We start from the raw sequence: 21,295 nt of genomic DNA on the forward strand, positions 1-21,295 counted from the left end.
GGAAATTATTGTTCCCATGGCACCCCAAGAGGTCCACTTCTACTGATAACAATTCTACTTCAAAAGATGATGGTTGAAGAACTACAAAAACACTATGGAGAAAATACTTAGGATTAATGTTTAATTACAAGCCCAAATGATAAGCCTAATATGAATGTTATACTTTTGAAGGGCCAAAGTGGATGGAAACTTCCTACTGATGAAAGAAGGCATGGGATTACTTTAAATGATTAAGGAATGACTTGCTTAAGAAGAACATCTTTTGAAGAGAAAGAGCATGTAAGAAGGCAGCTTACCTGTACTGTTGCTATCAGTTTATAGTTCATCTTAAGATTTGAAAGCTATCCTGGGTAGTTTATCACATGGACGAACACATTTTCCCAAATAGCAACAATTGAGAATCGGTCTATAAGAAAAGCACAACAACTTTGCTCACCCAAATGCCATAAATTCATACGCCTCATTACTCATCTGGAAAAGAAACCTAGTGCCCACTTAATTAATACCCTGAGATGTTACTGTCATTGTTCAATGTGGATCAAGCTTGCCAATATTTAATTTATAAAAATATGGTTTTATTGATTTCAGAGAGAAGGAGAGAGAGAGAGAGAAACATCAATGAGAGAGAAACATGGATGGGCTGCCTCCTGCACTCCCCCTACTGGGATTTAGCCCACAATCTGGGCATGTGCCCTGACAGGAAATTGAACTGTGACCTCCTGGTTCATGGGACGACACTCAACCGACTGAGCCACACTGGCTGGGCCAACATTTAATTTTTAAAAATGATTCTGCTGAGCAATTTAAATCAATCAACAGAATCATTCTATAAACTTTAGGCTTCCAGTGACTCAACTAAATAAAACCACAAGTCCCAAAACTGAATGTCACTGCAAACTTTGGGAAAAACCTAAAATTCAAATGTTCTGAGTCGGAGCCACACTAGCCACCAGATGAGCATTACTGTAGAGAGACACCGGTTCTCTCACCACTACTTGCTATTCCAGTTTCATCAGCCTTGTTAGCAAAGGGCATGCGTAACAGTTTCTAATTCAAAGTGTTCATGAAACATGAATACCAAGTATTAATAGACTAATTTAAGTCATTAAGCTGCATGGACCAAGGAGAATAAGCACATCGAGAACAGAAAAGAAACCATTTTTTAACAGAAAAAAATTGAACAGAAAAAAACTTGCAGACAAGGAGTAGAAAGGAAGGCATCATTCGGGTGAAACATTCAGAGAGAAAATCAAAATCCACCCACCTTGACCCAAATAAAACTTTAAGAACAGAAGCACATGCCAACTATAAACAAATGATTAATGTTCAGAGTTGAGCATGTGCATTAAAAAGAGGAGCAGTGTGATCTTACCTGTTAAAACATTCAGGGAGAGAAAGAAAAAAGCACAAAATGTTCAAAGCATTCTTCCTGGGTGGTGGGGCATAAATGATTTCAAAATCTTCATGTGTATATATTTCCTAAACATTGTGTTTATGATCAAAATATGAAAAAAAAATTAAAAAGGCATGTTAAATTAATTCAAGTGAATATTAGAGGGAAAAAAGTCAATACAGAAAAATATTCCAGCTGCTTTTATAATTACCTACTATTGTCTACGGCCAAAGCCATTCTGATTGAAAAACATTGAGCACATGGAGGAGATTCAGAGAATGGGTAAATAAAAGATTACATCTTTCATTTAGCTCTTTCTCTTTCTGTCTCTCTTTTTAAATCTGAGACTCGGAAAGCATGTTTTGATCTAATTTTAAAAAGCCCCAAACATCTAGAACTCATTTCCATTTTTATTAGTCCTAAAACTAATTATAGGCAAAGGTGCTTAATTCTTGATGTCTAAGGTCTCGTCCAACTCAAATTTAAGCTGTAGATGTTTAACATTTCAGAAACTCTATTTTGAATATCTTGATAGTCTTAAAGCTTCATGTATTACATTTTGTGCTGCACACAGTTTGGGCCGCTTCACCGAGGTGAGAACTTCATTCCCTGTATTTTCAGCAGCTCACTCCATGTCATGCTCAAGCTTCCTGGATAACTTTTATTATCTCTATGTCAATGGCAAATTCCACTTAAGTTGCTATATTTCTGCCTATAGGTATTCAGTGACAGTGAAAGGCAATGACTGTGAAAATTTCAACATCGTGGGGTAACTAATTTGGGGGAAACCAGGAATTGCTAACTTCAAACTATAGATGTAGTAAGAACATAAGGTAGTTTATAAAGAATTAGCGGTACTTAGATTCTCACAGCAACCTTGTATTCAACTAGAGCCATGGTTTTCAAACTGTTACCTGACCTGAACCAAAAACTGCCATAGAAGAACTTGATCCAGGGGTAGGAGTGAGAAGGAATGAAAAGGAAGGAAATTCAGGGCCACTGCGTGGGGCTCCTGGAGGCTGCTCCCTACTCTGTAACCAGAAAAGTCTGCTCTTATAAATTTCATACACAGAAGCACTTCATACAATTTTTTTTTTTTGGAAATAAAACAAAAAGAATCCAGTTATAAATATAGTTCAAACAACACTGATCCCACTCAGAAAACTGCAGACAACAACGTTTCCAAGTCAATATAGTTGCTCTATTGGACGTGGGAAGAATTGTGAGGGTATAAAGTGTGAATTATTATTAGTAAGCCAGACTGTCCTTTAGAGAAAGCTAGTAAAGAACACTCAGCCAGAGAAGACACTGTTCAAGACACCGCTCGGCTTCCCGAGCTCCTATCATTTCTTGACCTTTCTCTCCCTGTTTTTCTGCAAAGTTGTTACTGACTTTCTATGAAATATTATCACATTCACAGTGAAAATTAGATTCTTCAAGACCCCTGCAGAACTTAGCTGGCTCATTTCCTTACCTATCTCCTTTAATGCTCCAGGCCTCAGACCTCTACATGTCTCGATTCCAAGGAACTCCCCCTTTTTTCTCAGTGGCTACAATCCATGATGACTTTTATTCTTTTAATTACCAGATGCTAAGACACATGCAGTCAATCCAGCTAGGACTGCCTGGACCCTCACCTATACTGGCTACAAGGGCCTTTTTCACTGTTAGTTTTAATACATTGGATTTTACCCACCAGTGAAAAACATTCCACTTGTTCAGACATCACCAATTCACTGGTTCTCTGAAAAATGTCCATCCACGTTTATTTTCATCTAATCCAAACTACACTCACGGCCATGCAAAAGAACCACAAAAATCAAATGAAATTCCTTCTTTGTTCCATTCTCCTGCCAATATCTGAGCCAACGAATTCAATAAACCTAAAAGGTATTCTTGTTAACAACATGGCCCAGCAGCCCATGATTTTTTAATTTTTTCCTCCCCCTCAACCTGTACTTCTAATTTTAGTTCTCAATAATTTTCAAAAGAATATGCCAATAATCTATACAATTCTTAAATACTTCAGTATAGATGATTCAATGTGTGGGAGAAGTGTGTTCTGTGAAGGTTTACACAAATTAAGTGCATTTGTGAGGTTGTGTTTTTTTTACTTCACAGATTGCTATAACCTACCCCCAAAACTTTCCAAATCAATTGAGGATGCCAGAGATTTTGCATTTCTAACAGGTGACTAGGTGCTGATGAGACTGTTTCACGGACCACCCTTTGATAAACGTTGTAGAAAACATTTGAAGTTTCCTATCCCGCTCTTTAGGTGTGAGCAGTCTAGTCAGCATATCTGGACTTGACTGAGGAGTCTGCACATCTGGGGAGAGGAAATGAGGAATGCTTATAACAAGAGCTCCAAATCCTGCTACCTAAATTTGTATCAGAGGGTGTATAAATGAACCAGCATTAACAGGCCCCATGCTCTGGGCTTCCAGTTCTCATCTGGAAAATCAGGGACAACACCTCTCTCACCGACTAGACTGGGATATTGTGAGGATCACTGTCAATGACGCATGGGTGACAGGTGGTAAATTATAAAGCACTGTGATCATGCTTACTTAGAAATGCATCCAGTCAACAAAGGACATCCCATAAGGAGAGTAGGCTTCTCAGATTCACCCACGAATTGCTGAGTTTGTTTCCTCTGGTCAGAAAACGTTCAAGGGGAAAACAAAGGCAAACACACTTGTCATGACTCAATTGTTTTCTTTTCCTTTAGTGTATTTGTTATGTAACAAAAATAAAAGTATTTTCAAAATTTCCTCCCTTACCCTTCATTCCATGTTTTTGAATTGCTGTTTAAATTTTCATAATTCCTACTTTAAATAAATTCAATGACCAATAGATTTTGTAAAAGAAATATGTATAGCAACTAAGCAATGTCTCAGATGTAGCACCATAAAATTTCATTGCATGAAACACTCAGGTGTGTTTCAATACATTGCAACATTAGGTCCTGCAATTGGTTCTCACTGTTTATGCCTCTAGGCTTTAAGCTTATGCCCCTCTCTTCACTGAGTTACAGGATTCATCCTTTCGTAACAGATGTACTCGAGATGGGTCCATGTGTTATAATTTAAATTTTTTTTAAAAAAATGTAACATGCTGTATAACTTTTTTTTGAAAACGAAGTCTTTCCACAGATAAATAGGCCTATAGGTGCATTTGTGCTTAAAAGCAAAATGAACCACCACAGACAAAATTTGAAAAACTTGTTATGGCAGCAACATATCACAGTAATTTCAAACTCATGGCCCTCCCTCTAACTGGCTGTGTGATGTGAGACCAGTCACTTAACTGCTCAAGGTCTCAACTGCTTCAGCAATGAAATGGGGTAACACCACCACCCACCCCAAAAGCTCTGAGCCTAGTGCATCACTCACAGCCTTTAAACATTGGCTACTCTTATTATTCGCTGTTAGTTTTGTGCACTCATTAGGAATCCATCACAATTCATGGACAAGAAAGTTTTCTTTTAAAAAAAAATTACAGAATATACAGTATTAACTTATGTTACTGCTCTGTAATATACCAGCTCAGTAAATACGGAAATTTACCTCTTGGCAAATTATCAGATGAGTAAATGAAGACTCAGTATGCCAGAAACGGACACGAGCTTTACCTTGTGTGGGAGTTTTCTATAATGCAGGTGTTTGTGGAAAATTACTAATTCTGCAAGATAAAAAAAAACAACACAAAAAACACACACAAAAAAGCCTGCTAAAAAATCAGCCTTGCTTGCCTATTGTTCAGATTTACTATTAAGTTATCCCTGGTCTTTTAGAAAATAATAATACCCCACCAGTTACAGCCCGACTCTTATCTAGATGTAGGAGCACTCAAGGCACTCAGTGACTGAGCGAAGGAGGAAGGGAGAAAATAACTTATCTAATTTTAAGAAGGAATTAAGTACTATTTTCTTCCTTTTACTGTAAGAGAGTTTTGTTTTTTTCTTTTTTTTCCCCGAGAAGCATTACTAACATACGCCTGTCTACCAGGCCTAGTCAATATTGGACTCAGATCTTTTTTGGAATTACTTCAATATAAGTCATAAATAAATTCTCTCTGTAACAGTTCCCATCAAGACTAGGGGGGAAAAAACAACAACCTATAAAAGAAATGTGTAGCTTAACCCACTTAAACAATAAAGGAATGAGATGGAAGAATAGCTTCTGTGTATCCATTTGTTTATGTTAATCTGTTATGTGGCAACACTGGTACCTGGTGAATTGATTCCTTTGTTAAAGAAATGAATTTCTCAGGGATTATGTAATTGGATTTATGTTAATAACTTCACAGTATTTTTTAATAGATAAAAGAATTTACTAAGAAGAATATCAGCTAATTAACTCACTAAACAGCTGTCCCCACTTCCCCAAGATGCTGCTACAACACACTGTTCGCTGCATTGTCCAGGATTATGACAATTCCTGGGAAGTTGCTGGATTTTTTTCCTTCTGTAATCAGGGTCATGTTTCTACTCCTCTTCAGCCTAAATTTATTTTGTGACTTCTCTCCTTTCAAGGTTCTTGGTAGAAAGCATGTGTTAGACTGGGAGAAAGCAATGCACGCATCTTTCTAATTTGCCTCCGGAAGGCGGAATGGAGACTGCTCATTAGCACAGTCACCTCCTCTGCTTTTGTGCTGTGGCACCTGGAGCGTGACCGCGCATTATTGCTCCTGCTCATTAAAACCCCAGGTAATAGCTGCATATGCGAAAACTGTTTGTATTGCAGACAATGTTACTTCATTTTCACACGTGGAAATATCTTTATAATAAATATGATACTTTATGGAACTCTACAATGATATTTTCTAAAAAGTGTCTAAATGTTTACCTATTGATGCAGCCATCTTATGGAATTGACCTGGTTTTACAGCCACTATACAAGAGCTGCGTCTGTTATTTCTTTTTATTAACAATAAAATTGGCATTCATTTATTTTGCTCCTTTACCAATAAAAAGCACGTATGTTGACCTGATAGGTATAGCATTACATTTATAGCAACATCTAGAGGTATTAGAGTAAGAAATGTTGGTCAAATCTCCCCCTCCCAGCCATTTATCTTTTTAGGTTTTGGACAGTTGGCAGATTTCTGTGAGTCAGCTTGAATAATGTAATGTTTGAAACAGAGCTGCAAGGGATTGCACAGGCCATCTCTACTGCACAGACCAAAATTTATTTTAAAAACAAACAAAAAAAAGTCCAAGCCTTTTAACTTTGTTCTTAAAATGTCTACGACACAGTGAAATATCTTAATTAGTCAACGTCTCCCTATCCAAATATCCTAGGAAAGTATAAATATGGAAACTTGAGAGAATTCAAACTAAGGCAGAAAAATATTTTTACCAGATGTTATTAAAGTCAGCAATTTGTGAGACTTCTTGTAGAATGGTTAGGTTCTTTCATGTCAGTACGGAAGTACTGAGGAGTTTTTAAATACATGCTATAAATAATCTAAGGAGAAACAACTGCTCAGATATTTTGTCCAAGTCGATTCACACCCACCATAGACATACTCTGCAGATAACTTCCTATGGGAATCATCTTAAACTGGTATCCAGACATTTTCCTACAAAGAGAGACCTTCTATTCTTGGGGTTTTATTGAAGTCTGGTTGAATGAGATTGTTAGAATAATGCGCTGCCTAAGGTTTTGGGCATTGTGAGCCAGAAACTCAAAGGAAGAGGGACAGGCTTCAATTCAGTATCTTCAGGCAAAGAAAAACCAATTCATGTACTACAGAAGCTGGAGCAAAGAGCCGTATGAGTCAAACCTCAAAAAATCAAAAATCAAAAATCCCTGTGTAGTTGTGAGAACTGGTTGTGGGAAATCCAGGTAAGACAAAAGAACATGAATGTCCTTGCAAACTCACGCGTAGGGTATGCACCCCTGAATCCCTCTTTCATTGTAAACTAAATGTCTTTTTTCTTTCTCTTTTAAGGTTTCCAGTAACTTCAACTTTCCCACTATTGTGATTTTAAAGAACCTGGGGCCTACAAGCAAGGCAAGGGGCCCAGGTGAGTGTTAACTGATATGGCTTTAGCTGTGAGGGTAGTGAAAGTGAAATCACAACCAGGAGTGACACGTCAGGGAAACTGATAATGACAGGCTTCCAGGTATGGGAATTGAGGGGTAAGGGGTCTTCAAGGGGCATATTAGAAGTTCCTGTCCTTGTGGTGTTTGAAAATGGATGGTAGGTAGAACTCTTCTTTGTTTTCAGAATCCCAAAATATTTAAACAAAATGTGAAATTGAAACAGCATTGATGACAGTAATTGTTTGGTGTTGTGGAAATCTAATAAAACAAATGATTATTTCCCTCCCTGTGGCATCTGGCATGTTTGTGATTGGATAGACACAAAGTGGCCATTTTCATATCACAGTTAATAAGAAAACTTGAGCCTATTTAAGATGTGAATGACCTCAGGATATTTGTTAGGTTTTTTCCCAATATCATGTTGATTTTATATATTTTTGTATACAAATTCCTCAGGGGAAAATCCATGGTGTTGTTTTATAAGGCTGTGAATCTAGAGCTGCATCATACCATGCGTGTTTTCTTTCCAGATTACTATAAATACTAGTCAGTCATTAAAAAAAATCTTGCCATTTTTGACAACACAGATGGGCCTAGAGTGCACTATGATACATGAAATAAGTCAGACAGAAAAAGACAGATACTATACTATCTCACTTGTATGTGGAATCAAAAAAAAAAAAAAAGAAAGAAAGAAATGTGCTCAAGTTCATAGATGAGAGAGCAGATTGATGTTTATCAGAGGAGAGTTGGGGGTAAAACTGGTGAAGGCAGTCAAAAGGTACAAACTTCCAGTTATAGAACAAATAAGTCCTGGAAACGTAATAGTGCACAGTATGACAACTATAGTTACAAAACTATTTTTTATATCCTATGTTAAAGAAAACCCACAGGTGCTAGGATCAAATTCCTTAGTAGAAGTCACTGGAATTTATTCATGGTCTGATGTGATTTCAAAAAGTGCTGTCTTGAACAAGAAATGACTTACTTATATTAAAGAGCTCTTCCGTGCCACCTAGGATTTAGTTACGACTGTGAGATTAAAAATGCATTAAAATTTCAGGCTGACTTAGGGAGGAAGGAAATAGAAAGGAATCATTAATGTTTCAATCGTAAAAGAGAGTGGATGATGTTGGAGAAAGGGAATCAGATCCAGATAAGTGAGAGAGGAAAAAAGGCATGAAAAGCTATTGAGTAGGCACAGCTGTCTCCTCAGGCTCTTACACTCAAGTGGATGAATTCAATTTGAAATTTACTCCAAATGGTCACCCCTGGCAAAATGACAGTTAAGAAGAAATGGACAGGAGTCAACACAATCTTGAATTCTGAGAGGTGATTAGAGCTACAGAGCCACATAAGGACATTTTAAAATATCACATGTAAAGAGTATGATAGCATTGACTGTAGCAGTTTGGTACAAGCAGCACTTGCAATGGAATCTAATCAGATTTATAAAGTGATCAGCCTGAGGGTATAACTTAAACATAAATTATAAGTGGTTTTTAAGGACTCTAGTCATAAGCACAGTCTCCCTGGATAGCAGAGGAGACGGGACAAAAAGGTGCTGAACAGTAAGTAGTTCACACGTTATAGTTCTTACGCAGCATTCGGAAGGAACCATTATTCTTACTCATGCACAAAATCTTTTCACATATAAATTATATTTGCATAAATATATTTGTACACCATCAACTTTAGGCTGTTTCTCAAATACAACCTCCATATCTTAAGTAGGTACAGTGACGAAACATACACACACAGAAGTCTTTGTGTCTGTGTTAAAAAACATACTCCGTTACTAATTTCCATTAATAATGGACGTTTTGATCGCAAAAGTTAGGATTATAATTTGCATACAACACCCAGTTCCTTCTTGCTGAATCAGATGCATAGTGTGTATTTAAATTTACCAAACAGACGTACAGTAGAGGCCAGTGCATATTAATACCACTTCCTAAGACCCTAATAAGACAGTTTTTATGAAGCAAAGCATTTATCTGAGAAATATTTTGCTGTAAAATTTATTTAAATACACTATTTAGTCTATTTAAAATATTTTGAAATAATAATTAAATATTTCAAAGGTTAAACACTGCGCTGACCTTTGGAAATTTTGTAGTTTAATTAGATTAAATGAGTGGTAAATAGGACTGAAATATCTAAAAATTTTAAGTATTTTAAACTCAACAAAAATTATTCACAATTCTGAGAAAAGCCTGTTCAATCAAAATGTTCTGTTCTGGTTCTTTTTTGCAGTAAAAGGAATACATTTCTCATAAAAATAAAGCATGATAGTTAATATCCGTTCACTTAATGGAGTCATGACTGCTCTTTTTCCTAGATAAGGCACTTTGTAAGTGAGTTAAAGTTCTGGCAGAATCTGTTATGGTTCCTTCAGCTTCATTATTCTTGGAGTCATGTAATTAAATCAACACATGAAATAAAAACATGGTAGTGCCTGTCAATCAAAAGAGTTCTGTGCTTTTAGCAATCAAGAATCAAGTGCCAAAATGGGCTCATCCTATTGGGACCCCAACTGTAATTGATGTCACAGTGATTTCAATGAATAAAAAGGTGATTCACTAATAAGACAAGTAAGATAATTTCTAGGACTCCAGCTGGCCATGTATCCTTAAGATCTTTACAACCCAAGTTTCAATATCATATTGTCAATCACCGCCATACTTCTGAGAGAAAAAATATGTATACCAAGTAGTCAGTGACATCAGATGAAAGTAATTGATATCAACATTATTTTTCCAATAGATTTGTTTTCAATGACACAACCCAACCAAAGTAATTCATGATTGCTGTCATCCACAGGGTAATGTATCAGAAGAACTTTACAAACATGAAACCCACATGTCTGCCTAAAGTTAAAATGGGCTTTCCATGGTGGGCCGTTGCATTCGGCTCTGTTTGTTACACACTCATTACATCCTGCAGTCAGGAGGAAGCAGTATTTAAAACATTTTTTCCCCTCTGACTATTGCAGGTGCTTCTACCAAGCAATAAAAGTTGCTAGAGAAATCATATATACACATATATGTAACATTAGGGAAACAAGCTGCTTTATCGCCCTGACTTAAAATAAGCTCAATCAGTAGAAAAGAAAAATGCTGCAATATTCAGCTTGATGAGCAGCTTGAAGACAAGAATACACTCAGAAGCAGTTTTAGGATTCAGGATATATCCCACCCGATGTTTGAGTGAGATGAACATTTCTCCTCTTAATTTTTCTAAGCCACAGAACGAACAAGTGGCATTTATGTGGGGAATGTAAACCAAGATAGCAGATATGTAAAAATTATTTACATACGATTCTGACGCTTTCCAGGTAGAAAAAGAAAAGGTTTGCCCCTGTTTAATTTTAATTTGTAAAATGATATCATTTTGTTAATCCTAATACATACACATTCTAGGTTAAAAGGATACTTTTCATAAGTCAGCAATGAAATTTAAGTTCTGCAAAACTGATTGACAAACATTTTTTAGCAGGAAAACAAATATATCGACTATATTTGAAAGCAAAAATTAAAATATAGAATAATAAAATTACAAAGATGAAATCAAGAGGCAGTTAATCAACATCTCACAGGTCTAGGGAAAAAAAGCATCTGTAAAATGAAAGTCTTACTCTTGACGGTCGCCGTCCGGGTGCAGTTGTAAAGAATCGCCAACTCCCCGAACACCTTCCCTGGGCCCATGGTGCACAGCTTCACGCCTTCTTTCGTAACTTCCACCTTACCATCTAAAAAGAAGGAGGGAAAACACATTATTTTAATTCTCCTTCATGCTTCATTTTATTTGTTGCATTTTCAATATGCAGTGAGGAGTGTTAGGCTCATTTTTTAAAATGCAAAGCAGTTACCAATTAAAACAAAGTCATCATCAAGATGTAATGCAAGAAATGAAATAAAATATACAAATTAAGGAATCCGTATCCTTTCTTGAATTAATCACTGATAAGATTTGATGTGAGTCTGAAAGAAAACCTCAGAAAGAGACAGAGACCAAAATGTAAACATATGAAATTATCCCAAATGTGATATTAGAAAATTATGTTAATTCCAATTTTAATGTCATTTTGAATCTAAGGGAAAAAATGGAGTAAGTAGGTACATTTTCTACAGCACACTTCATACTTGAGAATTCTCACTGGAATAAGGCAGCTATTATGGAAAGGGAGATTACTTTGACCCTGGGGCATTACTTAATTGTAGCTCGTGGTATCTTTTATTTTTAAACATCTTATCTGACTTAAGCAAGACTGTATTATCTGCTTCCCAGCCCTGCAACTCTGACTGTAAGGAAGAACCAGCTGGGAGGGCCGAGGGAAAGAAAGAGACACTAGGAGTTATTTATGTTCCACAAAGGACCTGAGAAATGAAATGTTAAAGATGGGAAAAGCTGAAGAAACATTCTACACTGGATACACATTGCCTGCAAGTAAGGAAAATGCTATTCATGAGGGAAATGAAAAAAAAACACGTTTTTTAAAAAGTTATAGTTATGTACATAAGAAATTCTATCACCTAAAGCAACGAGGAGAGAAACAATAAGGTAACAGTCGATTCCAGCCTTAATCCTTCCATTCTATTATTTGTCCAAGTTACTTATCCACAGTCTACAGAAGAAAAGTCCAGTGCTTGTCATGAGCTAGTGGCTGAAAGACACTATGCTACCAAGTTTTTTGCAAACTTCAGGCCTTCATGCATCAACTTCGTAATTGTCCCCTTATTTGTGGTGCTCCCTGTCATATTCAAATTTTAGAGTTTTGGCTTTAAATTCACTCCCTCCTTTTAAAGATCAATCTAGTTTTATCTAAGCAATAATACCTGTAAAATCACAGGGTTGATGTGCTCATTTATTTTTTCAAATAGCTATTGAGATAAAATCTTAAAAAAAAAACAAAAAAAAAAAACTTAAAAAAAAGTTCATGTACCAGTGAGGCAACACCAGGCTGTCAGAGTACCTTGTTCCACCCTGAAAGCCATTCCATGTCAATGGCATCAATGGAGAGACAATTCTGCAATAATCAGGGTAAAAATCCACACAAAATCTATTCGCTACTTTTGAACAGTGTGCATATCCCCTTTGTGCATATAAAAGCTATTCAGGAATGAACAAATCCAACAATTCAGAAAGTTTGGAAACACACACACAGACATGGCCATGAAAATAGTCTATCTTTTTCATGTTTACTTCTTGACTGCAGGGGAAAAGAACACTCTTTTCCTGATAAGTACATCAAAATCATTCCAGTAAATTCATATTTTCATAAGTTTGCATCTTCCCATAACATCTCCCCATTTATTTCAATGACAGGCCTATTCTCCTAGAAATTCCACCTGCCACTCAAAAATGAGACACAGGCTCAAAATATAATACGGTTAAGAAATTTATATTTTGTTTGAAGTCAGACCAGGTGTTGAGTTCTGGTTCTCTTATTGGTTCCTTACTAGCTTTGGGCAAGTTGTTCATATCTGTATGCCTCGGTTTCTTCATTAATAAAATGGATAAAAGAAAAGCACCTATCTCAATGGGTGGTTGGTAAAATGAAATGGGATAAAGCAGGTACAATGATTGGCACAGAGCCTGGCATATAGCTATTAATCCATGAATACTAGCTCTTATAATTGGTGTTATTGTCACTACATTTCTTTATATTTAAAAGGAGGTAGGGTTTATTAGATTACACTTAAAATACAGTATTCCATCATTTATTACAAAAACCAAACAAGGTCCATGGAGGATAATAGGTTTTTGTTTTTTAAATGGACTGGGGAGGGGAGGAGTAGAAAGGAGTTGAAAAGAGAACTTTTAGGTTCAAATCAATATCACACCCAAAGAAAATAGGATCTTAAGAAATCACACTGGCCTAGCTGTCGAATGCAACGTCTTTGTACTCTTCCCACTTGGCTATGTGTAACCAACCTCTGATGTGCAGGGTGGGGCAGAAGTAGGTTTATAGCTAGGAGTATGTGAAACACAAAATTTACTCTTGTATTATTATTAGTTAATTATTGTACTGTTTTCCATACAAACGACTGCAAGCCTGTTTTTGTTCCACCCTGCATTATTGCTTCAGCAACTATAGTCTTACTGTGGAGGCTCCCGAGAATAACATAGGAACGACTTTCCAGTGCATTACAAAATCTCCTTGACTCGAAGCCCTAGCTTCTCTTACAACTGTTTGAGAGTCGTGCCTTGTCAGCCAACAGCCAGCCTAAACAAAGGTCAGGAAGAGGCATCAGGACTCTGGTTTTAGCTCAGTGGTTTCTAAAAGGAAATCTGTGGACCTGTCCCATCAATGCTAATTTATGAAACTCAGATGAGCCCTCCCTCTGGGAAGCTGTAAAGTTCCTCCACCACCAGGACTGCCCTGCTGGGTCCCGTGGTCTCTTACTTCCCTGAAAAACCATGATCATATAACACTGAGCTGTTTTAACTTACGGGCAATTAATTTTGTAACTGATCATGTTTCCATTCCTCATATGACCTCTAGAAGGCTCGCAGCTAGGATTATATGACTCTGGGGTTTGAAATTTAGACACAAGCTCACTTCTGGTTCGAACTCATTTTCCTGACATATATTTGCCTAATTTTTTCATGTCTCACTCATTTCTTTGAAGAAGAAAAAAAGATGGATAGAAATAATTATATATATGCATATATATACATATAATTAGTGTTGGTAACAGAAGGTTGTATTCAATATAAATCAGAAAAGCAAAAAATAAAGACTTGTTCAAACAGACTGTATTTGAGAAATAGAAGTTTAGATGTAAAACATCTTTTCCAGGTGAAGTTAAAAACACTGAAGATTCAATATATTCACAATAGCCTAGAAAGTAGGGGATCTGACCTCATAGGATAGATGAGAATGGTCCAAAAAGCACTGTATTTGTTTTTTTCAATGAACAGAAAGATCTAAATGGTAAACAGTAACATAGGGTTTGTGACTCTTGCCCTGAGTGGTAATCTGATCATTTACCCGTCCTCAGACCTACTGTGGGAGTGGGGGGTGAGCACTTTATGGAGGTAGGATTGACTGGGGACTACAGAAAGGTAGGTGCACACATGGCATTAAGGAGAGTTCTTTCAGAGACATTTAGAAATATAATTCCCAAGAGCCCAGTAAAGTCCGTTATTGATGTAAAATGTGAATTTGGTTAAGCTCATTCACTATGCCTTGAAGCAAATTTGAAGTGATTATACATTTACAAATGACTTCCAACCATAGTCTGTGAGCATCACTTAAGAAAACTAAAGATAAGACAGTTAAAACTTCACTCATACCCACAGTGGCCCCTATTCCCACCTAATCAGCTGGATTTAAAGTATTCGGACCATCTTAAAGCCACGCCCCTCCTCTCAGACTCCCTCCTTTTTCACTCGGTGGCTACCTCTGAGATCTGTTTTGAATGGACTCCATTTGCATAGAAAGTAGGTAGGACTGTGTGAGGCTATTTTAGTGGTGAGGGGAGGCCTGCTGGTAAAACAAACAGGGGAAAAGCAAAGTAAGCTGGATATATAGCTTGCTTTTCCAGGAAGCTTACACCAGGCAGACCAAGCTGGGAGGTTTCTATATCGTTACAATTTGCTATTAACTTTAGGAGTGCATTTTGATGAATTTACTTCAGGTCAGCACTGACTAATTAATTTCTGTTTCTTGAAAGAAATAGAGATTGATCAGCATTTATTCATGACTATTTTAATTTTATTTTCAAATATGTTAGATTTTTTTGTTTTCGTTTTGTTTTTTTAAATGTATCTTTATTGTTGAAAGTATTACAGGTGTCCCATTTTTCCCCCCCATTCTCCCCCTCCCCAGGCCTTCACCCCGTTATTGACTGTGTCCATGGGCTATGCATATATGCATATAACTTCTTTGGTTAATCTCTTCCCATCCTCCACCCCCCTTCCCTCTTTCCTCTGAAATATGATCGTCTGTTGCCTGCGTCAATGTCTCTAGGTCTATTTAGTTGGTCAGATTCTTTTGTTCATTAGCTTCTTCTTAAAGAAGACCCTTCAACTTTTCCTGTAGTACTGGTCTGGTGGTGATGAACTCCTTTAGCTTTTCCTTGTCTGAGAAGCTCTTTATCTGACCTTCAATTCTAAATGATAGCTTTGCTGGGTAGAGCAATCTTGGTTGTAGTTCCTTGTTCTTCATCACTTTGAATATTTCTTGCCACTCCCTTCTGGCCTTCAAGGTTTTGGTCTCGGTGCTTCTTCAGTTCCCTCCTTGTAGGGCTTCTGTTCAGCTAGATTTCAGGAGGTTCTGAGTGATGGTTGTTCTGTGTTTTAGTTGTAATTTTGATGTGGTTGTGGGAGGTGGCGGGTACAGCTGTTACCATCTTCGCATAATCAAATATGTTAGGTTTTTTAATCAATTTTTTTAAAAAGAGTAGCTGAAAGACATTTTAGAACATCCTAGTAGATTCCTGGACTTTTTCCACTATTTTCCCTGACTAAACAGCGACCAGAGGTTACTAAAACTGTTATTTGGATACCTAATGATACTCCAAAATGAGGTTAATCTATATATTCTACTTCTGCTCTTTTTATTCACTTTTGCTTTTTAAAAAAATGTGATACTATATTGGTGTTATTTTTACTACGCACTGTCTTCACCAGGAAAGAAAAGTAGAGAAACATTCAAATCATTTTTATTTAGATTATGCTAAATTATAAAAGTTGTTGGCATGAGAGATGTTGAAACGGTTGGTTAAAATAAGGTTTATTATAGCTTCATTTAACTCTTTTATTACTCCTGCCATTAGCATCACTAACTGAAAGCTCTATCACAGTAACTTGAACGTATTTTTTTATTCTGTTTCACCTACCATATGCCCATTTATGATCTGGAATTGGCTGAATCATAAGTCCTTAATCTTGCCACTTTGAGCAATAATCAGTCTACCTCCTGCTTTTTGGCACCACAATTCACCTATCACATTTTATCTATCTTTTATAAGAATCAGTAGGCCTTATGCCTAAAAGAAGAAATGGAGTTTACAAGGAGACCCAAAATCTCCTGGCTTTATTTTTATGGGTTTTTCACTAACCTGTGGTTTTGTGCCATAAGAACTTTCATACTAAGGCAAATAAGCTTAGAGATTTATCACTGACAGGCTGAAAGAGAATGACTGGCAACAATCTAATTATAAACACTGTGCTCAGTTCCAACAATCTTGGTTGGAACACTCAGGACAACTTGATTGACCATTAAAGGGAGGTAGGTGTTATATCAAAGGTCCCATCTAAAAAGACCTCCCATCTCTTTTCTCATCAAATCTGTTTGACTATAGTTTCATGATTTTGTAGGTCTGAGCCCACAGCCTTTACATTATGCATTCCCTCATAAGGGTTTTTGTAGTTGCTAGATTCAACCAAATTCAACACTGTGTGGCTCAGCTCTATTGTCACCAGCATGGCTGTATTTCCTATCAGAGATGAGGCTCATTATAAATCTGCTTCCTTTCGTATTCTTCATCCTTCAGTTTTATTTAGATATCATTGACATACAGCACGTATAAGTTTAAAGTGTAGAGCACAAAGACCTCACTTACATATAGGGTGTCCCCCCAAAATGTATATGCACTTTAATAGCTGACAATTCCCTTAATTTTCACTCCTTTTCAGGTTTAACTGATTTGAAATAAAGGGGGGAGCCAGACTAAGCTTTGAACAAATAAAATTTGTCCTAAAGTGCCAGTAGGCTTTTTAAAATTTTTTTTACGGGGATACATAGAAGATAAAGTTCACAACAGTAGATGAATTGAGGGCGCACAAATACTGAAGGAAATGATTCCTGATGTTTGCAATTCTATTGCTCGAGTTATCAGCAGTGCCTGGACCAAAACAGCCAGCAGTTTGAAAACAGGCGCTGACAAAAAAATTATTCATTTCTGTAGGTTCTTTTAAAATTTTGAAAATGAACTATATGTTAATAAACACTGATTTTATGCTCATTTAAAGTGTGTATACATTTTTTGGGGATACCCTGTATTTTGCTAAAACAATTACCATAATAAGTTTAGTTAATATCATCTCATACAAATACAAAAAAAATTTGATATTTTTTTTTGCCTTGTGATGAAAATTTTTAGAACCTACTCTCTGATTTTTCTCATAAATTAGGGATACCATTATATCACACTCGCCTTGCAGGGTCATTTTAGATTGGGGTGCTGTCATCTGGGGAAGAAAGTAGAAATTGATGAGACTGCTATGTGCTTACTGGAAGAAAAGTCATCCAATTGCCAGGAACATACTATATTCTTAGATCTCCCCTGTAAATCTGTACTTCTTGTCAGCCATTTATATATGTTTTCCTTCAGCCTGTGTAAGAAGGAAAAGGGTGGCTTAACTGTGAGATGTAAGTTTGTTTTTTACATTTAAGAACTGCAGTGTGTCAGCACCTTATCCATTTTCTGTTTAAAAATGCTTTCAAATCCAAATGAATATAGACTCTCTGGATATAAACTTCCATTCCTTAGATGAGGAATTAATCTTGATGACTGAAGATCATACTGTGGCCACTGAATAAAAAAAGCCTGTGAGAAATCGCCCCGTTTTAGTGTTATGTATTCCTTCCAAAGTTTGCTTTCCCCGATTCTAGTGGGGCGTGTGTTTTGTTTATTATTTTCTCATTAGACATATATATTTGCAGTAGGGCACTTTTTCCTAAACTACTTGTGTTATCACCATACTTTCTTTAACCATCAGGTTCTAATATTACTTTAGCGAGGACCAAGCTTCCCATTCAAAGAAGTCACATTTCTTTGATGTTATCATAGTGATAACTATTACAGAGAGCACAGAAGTACCAGTGATCCAAACGAAACGAAACAGAACCTGAGGAGTGAGAGACTAGTTGAGTTTGGAGCTACATGAGTGAAACCTTTGTTTCTTCTCCATCAATTAAGCAAATCGAATTTCTCTTCCGGTCATAACTGCTGTAAACACGTTTAACGCAAATTTTCATTATATTAAATTACAACAGATTACAATATGTATTGCATATAGAATGAAACCACAGTTATCTTGGTAATGAGAGAATCAAAACTATAAATGAGGTATCCAAACTGAAAAGAGAAAGAGAGAGAGAAGGGGATTAACATGCACATCAAGATACTTGAACTTCAATTTTTTTGTTTGTTTGTTTCTAACTCTAAGGTCACAGTGCATGCACACACATCCACAAAGGAAACCTATATGAGGAAAGGGACTAAAATTTAAGCATTTTGGATAGAGAGAATCATCGGAACCATCAGAATGAAAGTCTGGAATGAGCAACTTACATGGAAGCAATTCTGTCCTTGGACATATTTAAGGAGTAGAGAATCTACTAAATCTATTGTAGACAGGTCAACCAGTTATCTGACATGAACAGGATTCTGGAAGGATTTCACAAGCATCATGGTTGTATATTCTTTATACAAGTTATGCTTTGAAATCCGAGCACTTTAAAAGTACACAGAAAGCACTAGATAAATGTCTGTGAACTAATGTTAATTTCTAGCAATGAGGAAAGCTAAAGGCCAGAGAGAGAAGTAGATGCACACAGAGGAAAGAAACCGGAAATAGACTAATCATTTCCTTAATAAATGAGTTGAATAGGTAATTGTCTTGACTTAGTCAAGTTTGTTAAGCTTACTTCCAGCAGTGTGGAATATATTCTTGCTCTATTATTCTAGAAATAATACAATAAAACAATGAATGGCTATTTCTGTACTGCCTTAGAGACAGGCAAATGACAGGAGTATTGCTGTCACTGTCAGACTTGTAGGTGCTCATTACATGAGTTTTGCTTTTGCTACGTTTTAATGTTAAGCATGGGAGAGTTTACGATGTAACGCAGTGGCTCTCAACAGGGGGCAATATTAACCCCATGGGATATTTGGCCAAGTCTAGAGGCATTTTTGGCTGTCATCACTAGGTTCTACTGGCATCTAGAGGCCAGAGGCCAGGAATACTGCTAAAATCCTACACAGGGCGGACCCCACAGCAAAGCATCATTCATCCCAAAATGTGAGTAGTGCTAAAGTTGAGAAACCCTAATGTAAAGCAAATCGATGTACACACAAAATACATTTCAAGGGAAAATTTTGCTTTTCACTGTGTTATTCTGACCTCCACCAGATGGGAATTGCAGCCTAAAAAATGTTAACACTAGGTTGTTATACTTAAGTAAACCATGTTGTCATCGGATTGAAAAAAGCCACTAAGCTACTTTACTGAATAATTTTCCCCAGCAGATGTCACCTGAAATAGAAGTGATTACAGAAACTTTTGAAGCAAGACTTATAAGAATATTTTACCAATGTCAGAATGCAGACTTTTTTCCAGACATACTTGAGAATATCAAGTCCTGGCTCTACCATTGATTGGCTGCGAGATCTTGCATAAGCTATTTAACTTTCTATGCCTCGATTACCACACTGCAGATTTGAGAAAACTATTTTATTTCATAGGGTCATGATAATATAATTAGATAATGCATGTGGCAAGACAAAGAAGATATAGGTTAAAAGTAGTTCTTGAGAAAATTTCCTTTTTTAAGAAAAATACTTCGACAAGCAGTTTTAAGGAGGGAGAGGAAGATCTTAAGGCCTTGGGGCATCAATTAGGAGTGGAAAAGAGCAGAGGGACCGAAGGGAGAGAGCAGATGAACAAGAAGGTGGAGATGAGAGAGGAAGGGGCCGGTACGGAAACCTCATGCTTGAAGAGGCTGGAGGACTTTTAGTAAAAGGGATGTTTGATATATGATATGCAGTTATGTGTTCCCAGAATTAATGTCCTATCTTTCTTTCCAAATGAGTGTGCTTCACACTAATTTCTCGTCTGAAGGGTCTGGGGAAAGATGAAAGCATGAGGATGATTCATTGCTTGGACGTATCAAAGAACAGGGAGGCGAGGAAGTGAAGATGAGTGATCATGGGGAGCTGAAAAGCAGGAGATAATGAAGTACTTAGGCAATTACAAGAAACTAAGGGCTCAGGAATTTGCAGATGTTTTTGGGGAGGACACCAGTCTTTCCACAGCATATCAGTGGGAACTTAATCTCATTTTAGCTAAGTCTAGAAAGGTTAGAACAAGAGATGTGGCTTCTCTGTCCAAGCCCACTTGACACCTTCGTTTAGTTTCACAGTGGCTCTTACAAGGCAGAAGAAAAGCACTGAAATCAGAAGTTCTAAGCTGATACTGTGGTTCTCGCTGCTTTTGACAAGCCAGAACCTTTGGCACACAGCTTCTGCATCAGTGCGATTGGGCGATATCGGATTCACGTAGGAATACTCACAGGACTCATATGTGACATGTATGTGAAAGAGTTTGGTGGGCGATGAGGCTCCCTACGAATATTAGTATTTGCCGAGCTAACTGAAGGGGCAGGCGTGAGTTCCTGCAGTGCCTCGTTATAAAGAGCAGGGGATACTCACTGGTGAATAATTGGAATGTTGGTGACAATGGCCACTACTGTGATCATATTTGTGGGAAAGCCCTAGGATTTTATTTTAATTATATCGCCTATGTAGTCCAGAAAAAGGAAATTTTGACTGCGGTGATGAATACACACTTTGTTAATATATTAAAAGCCATTGAACCAAACACCTTAAATAGGTAAGTTGCATGGGATGTCAATGATATCTTTGAGGAACAGAGTAAAGAGATAAAATGGAGTCACTATAGTCAAGCTGCTAAATTACCGTAATCAACTAGGTTGAGACATGAGGAAACAATCTTGTTCTTGTCCTAACTAGCCTGGGAACTCAATCTTTTGAACTTTCCATCCTATGTCAATGCCTGGACATACATTAGTTCATTGTATGTCAAGACCTGG

General features: G+C 36.9%; 1 protein-coding gene across 2 annotated transcripts in view; it reads right to left on the bottom strand.

Moving 5' to 3' along the window:
• PRKG1 (protein kinase cGMP-dependent 1) overlaps positions 1-21,295 on the bottom strand; it is a 949,780-nt gene that overhangs the window by 546,630 nt on the left and 381,855 nt on the right. For both annotated transcript variants that reach the window (XM_087824419.1, XM_016220747.2), the window contains exon 3: positions 11,084-11,197. In XM_087824419.1, coding sequence (XP_087680545.1) covers positions 11,084-11,197 — 114 coding nt within the window. The remainder of the gene's footprint in view (positions 1-11,083; positions 11,198-21,295) is intronic.

This window comes from Miniopterus natalensis, chromosome 14, assembly GCF_054644295.1.
Source record: "Miniopterus natalensis isolate mMinNat1 chromosome 14, mMinNat1.hap1, whole genome shotgun sequence".
NCBI classification, from domain to species: Eukaryota; Metazoa; Chordata; class Mammalia; order Chiroptera; family Miniopteridae; genus Miniopterus; species Miniopterus natalensis.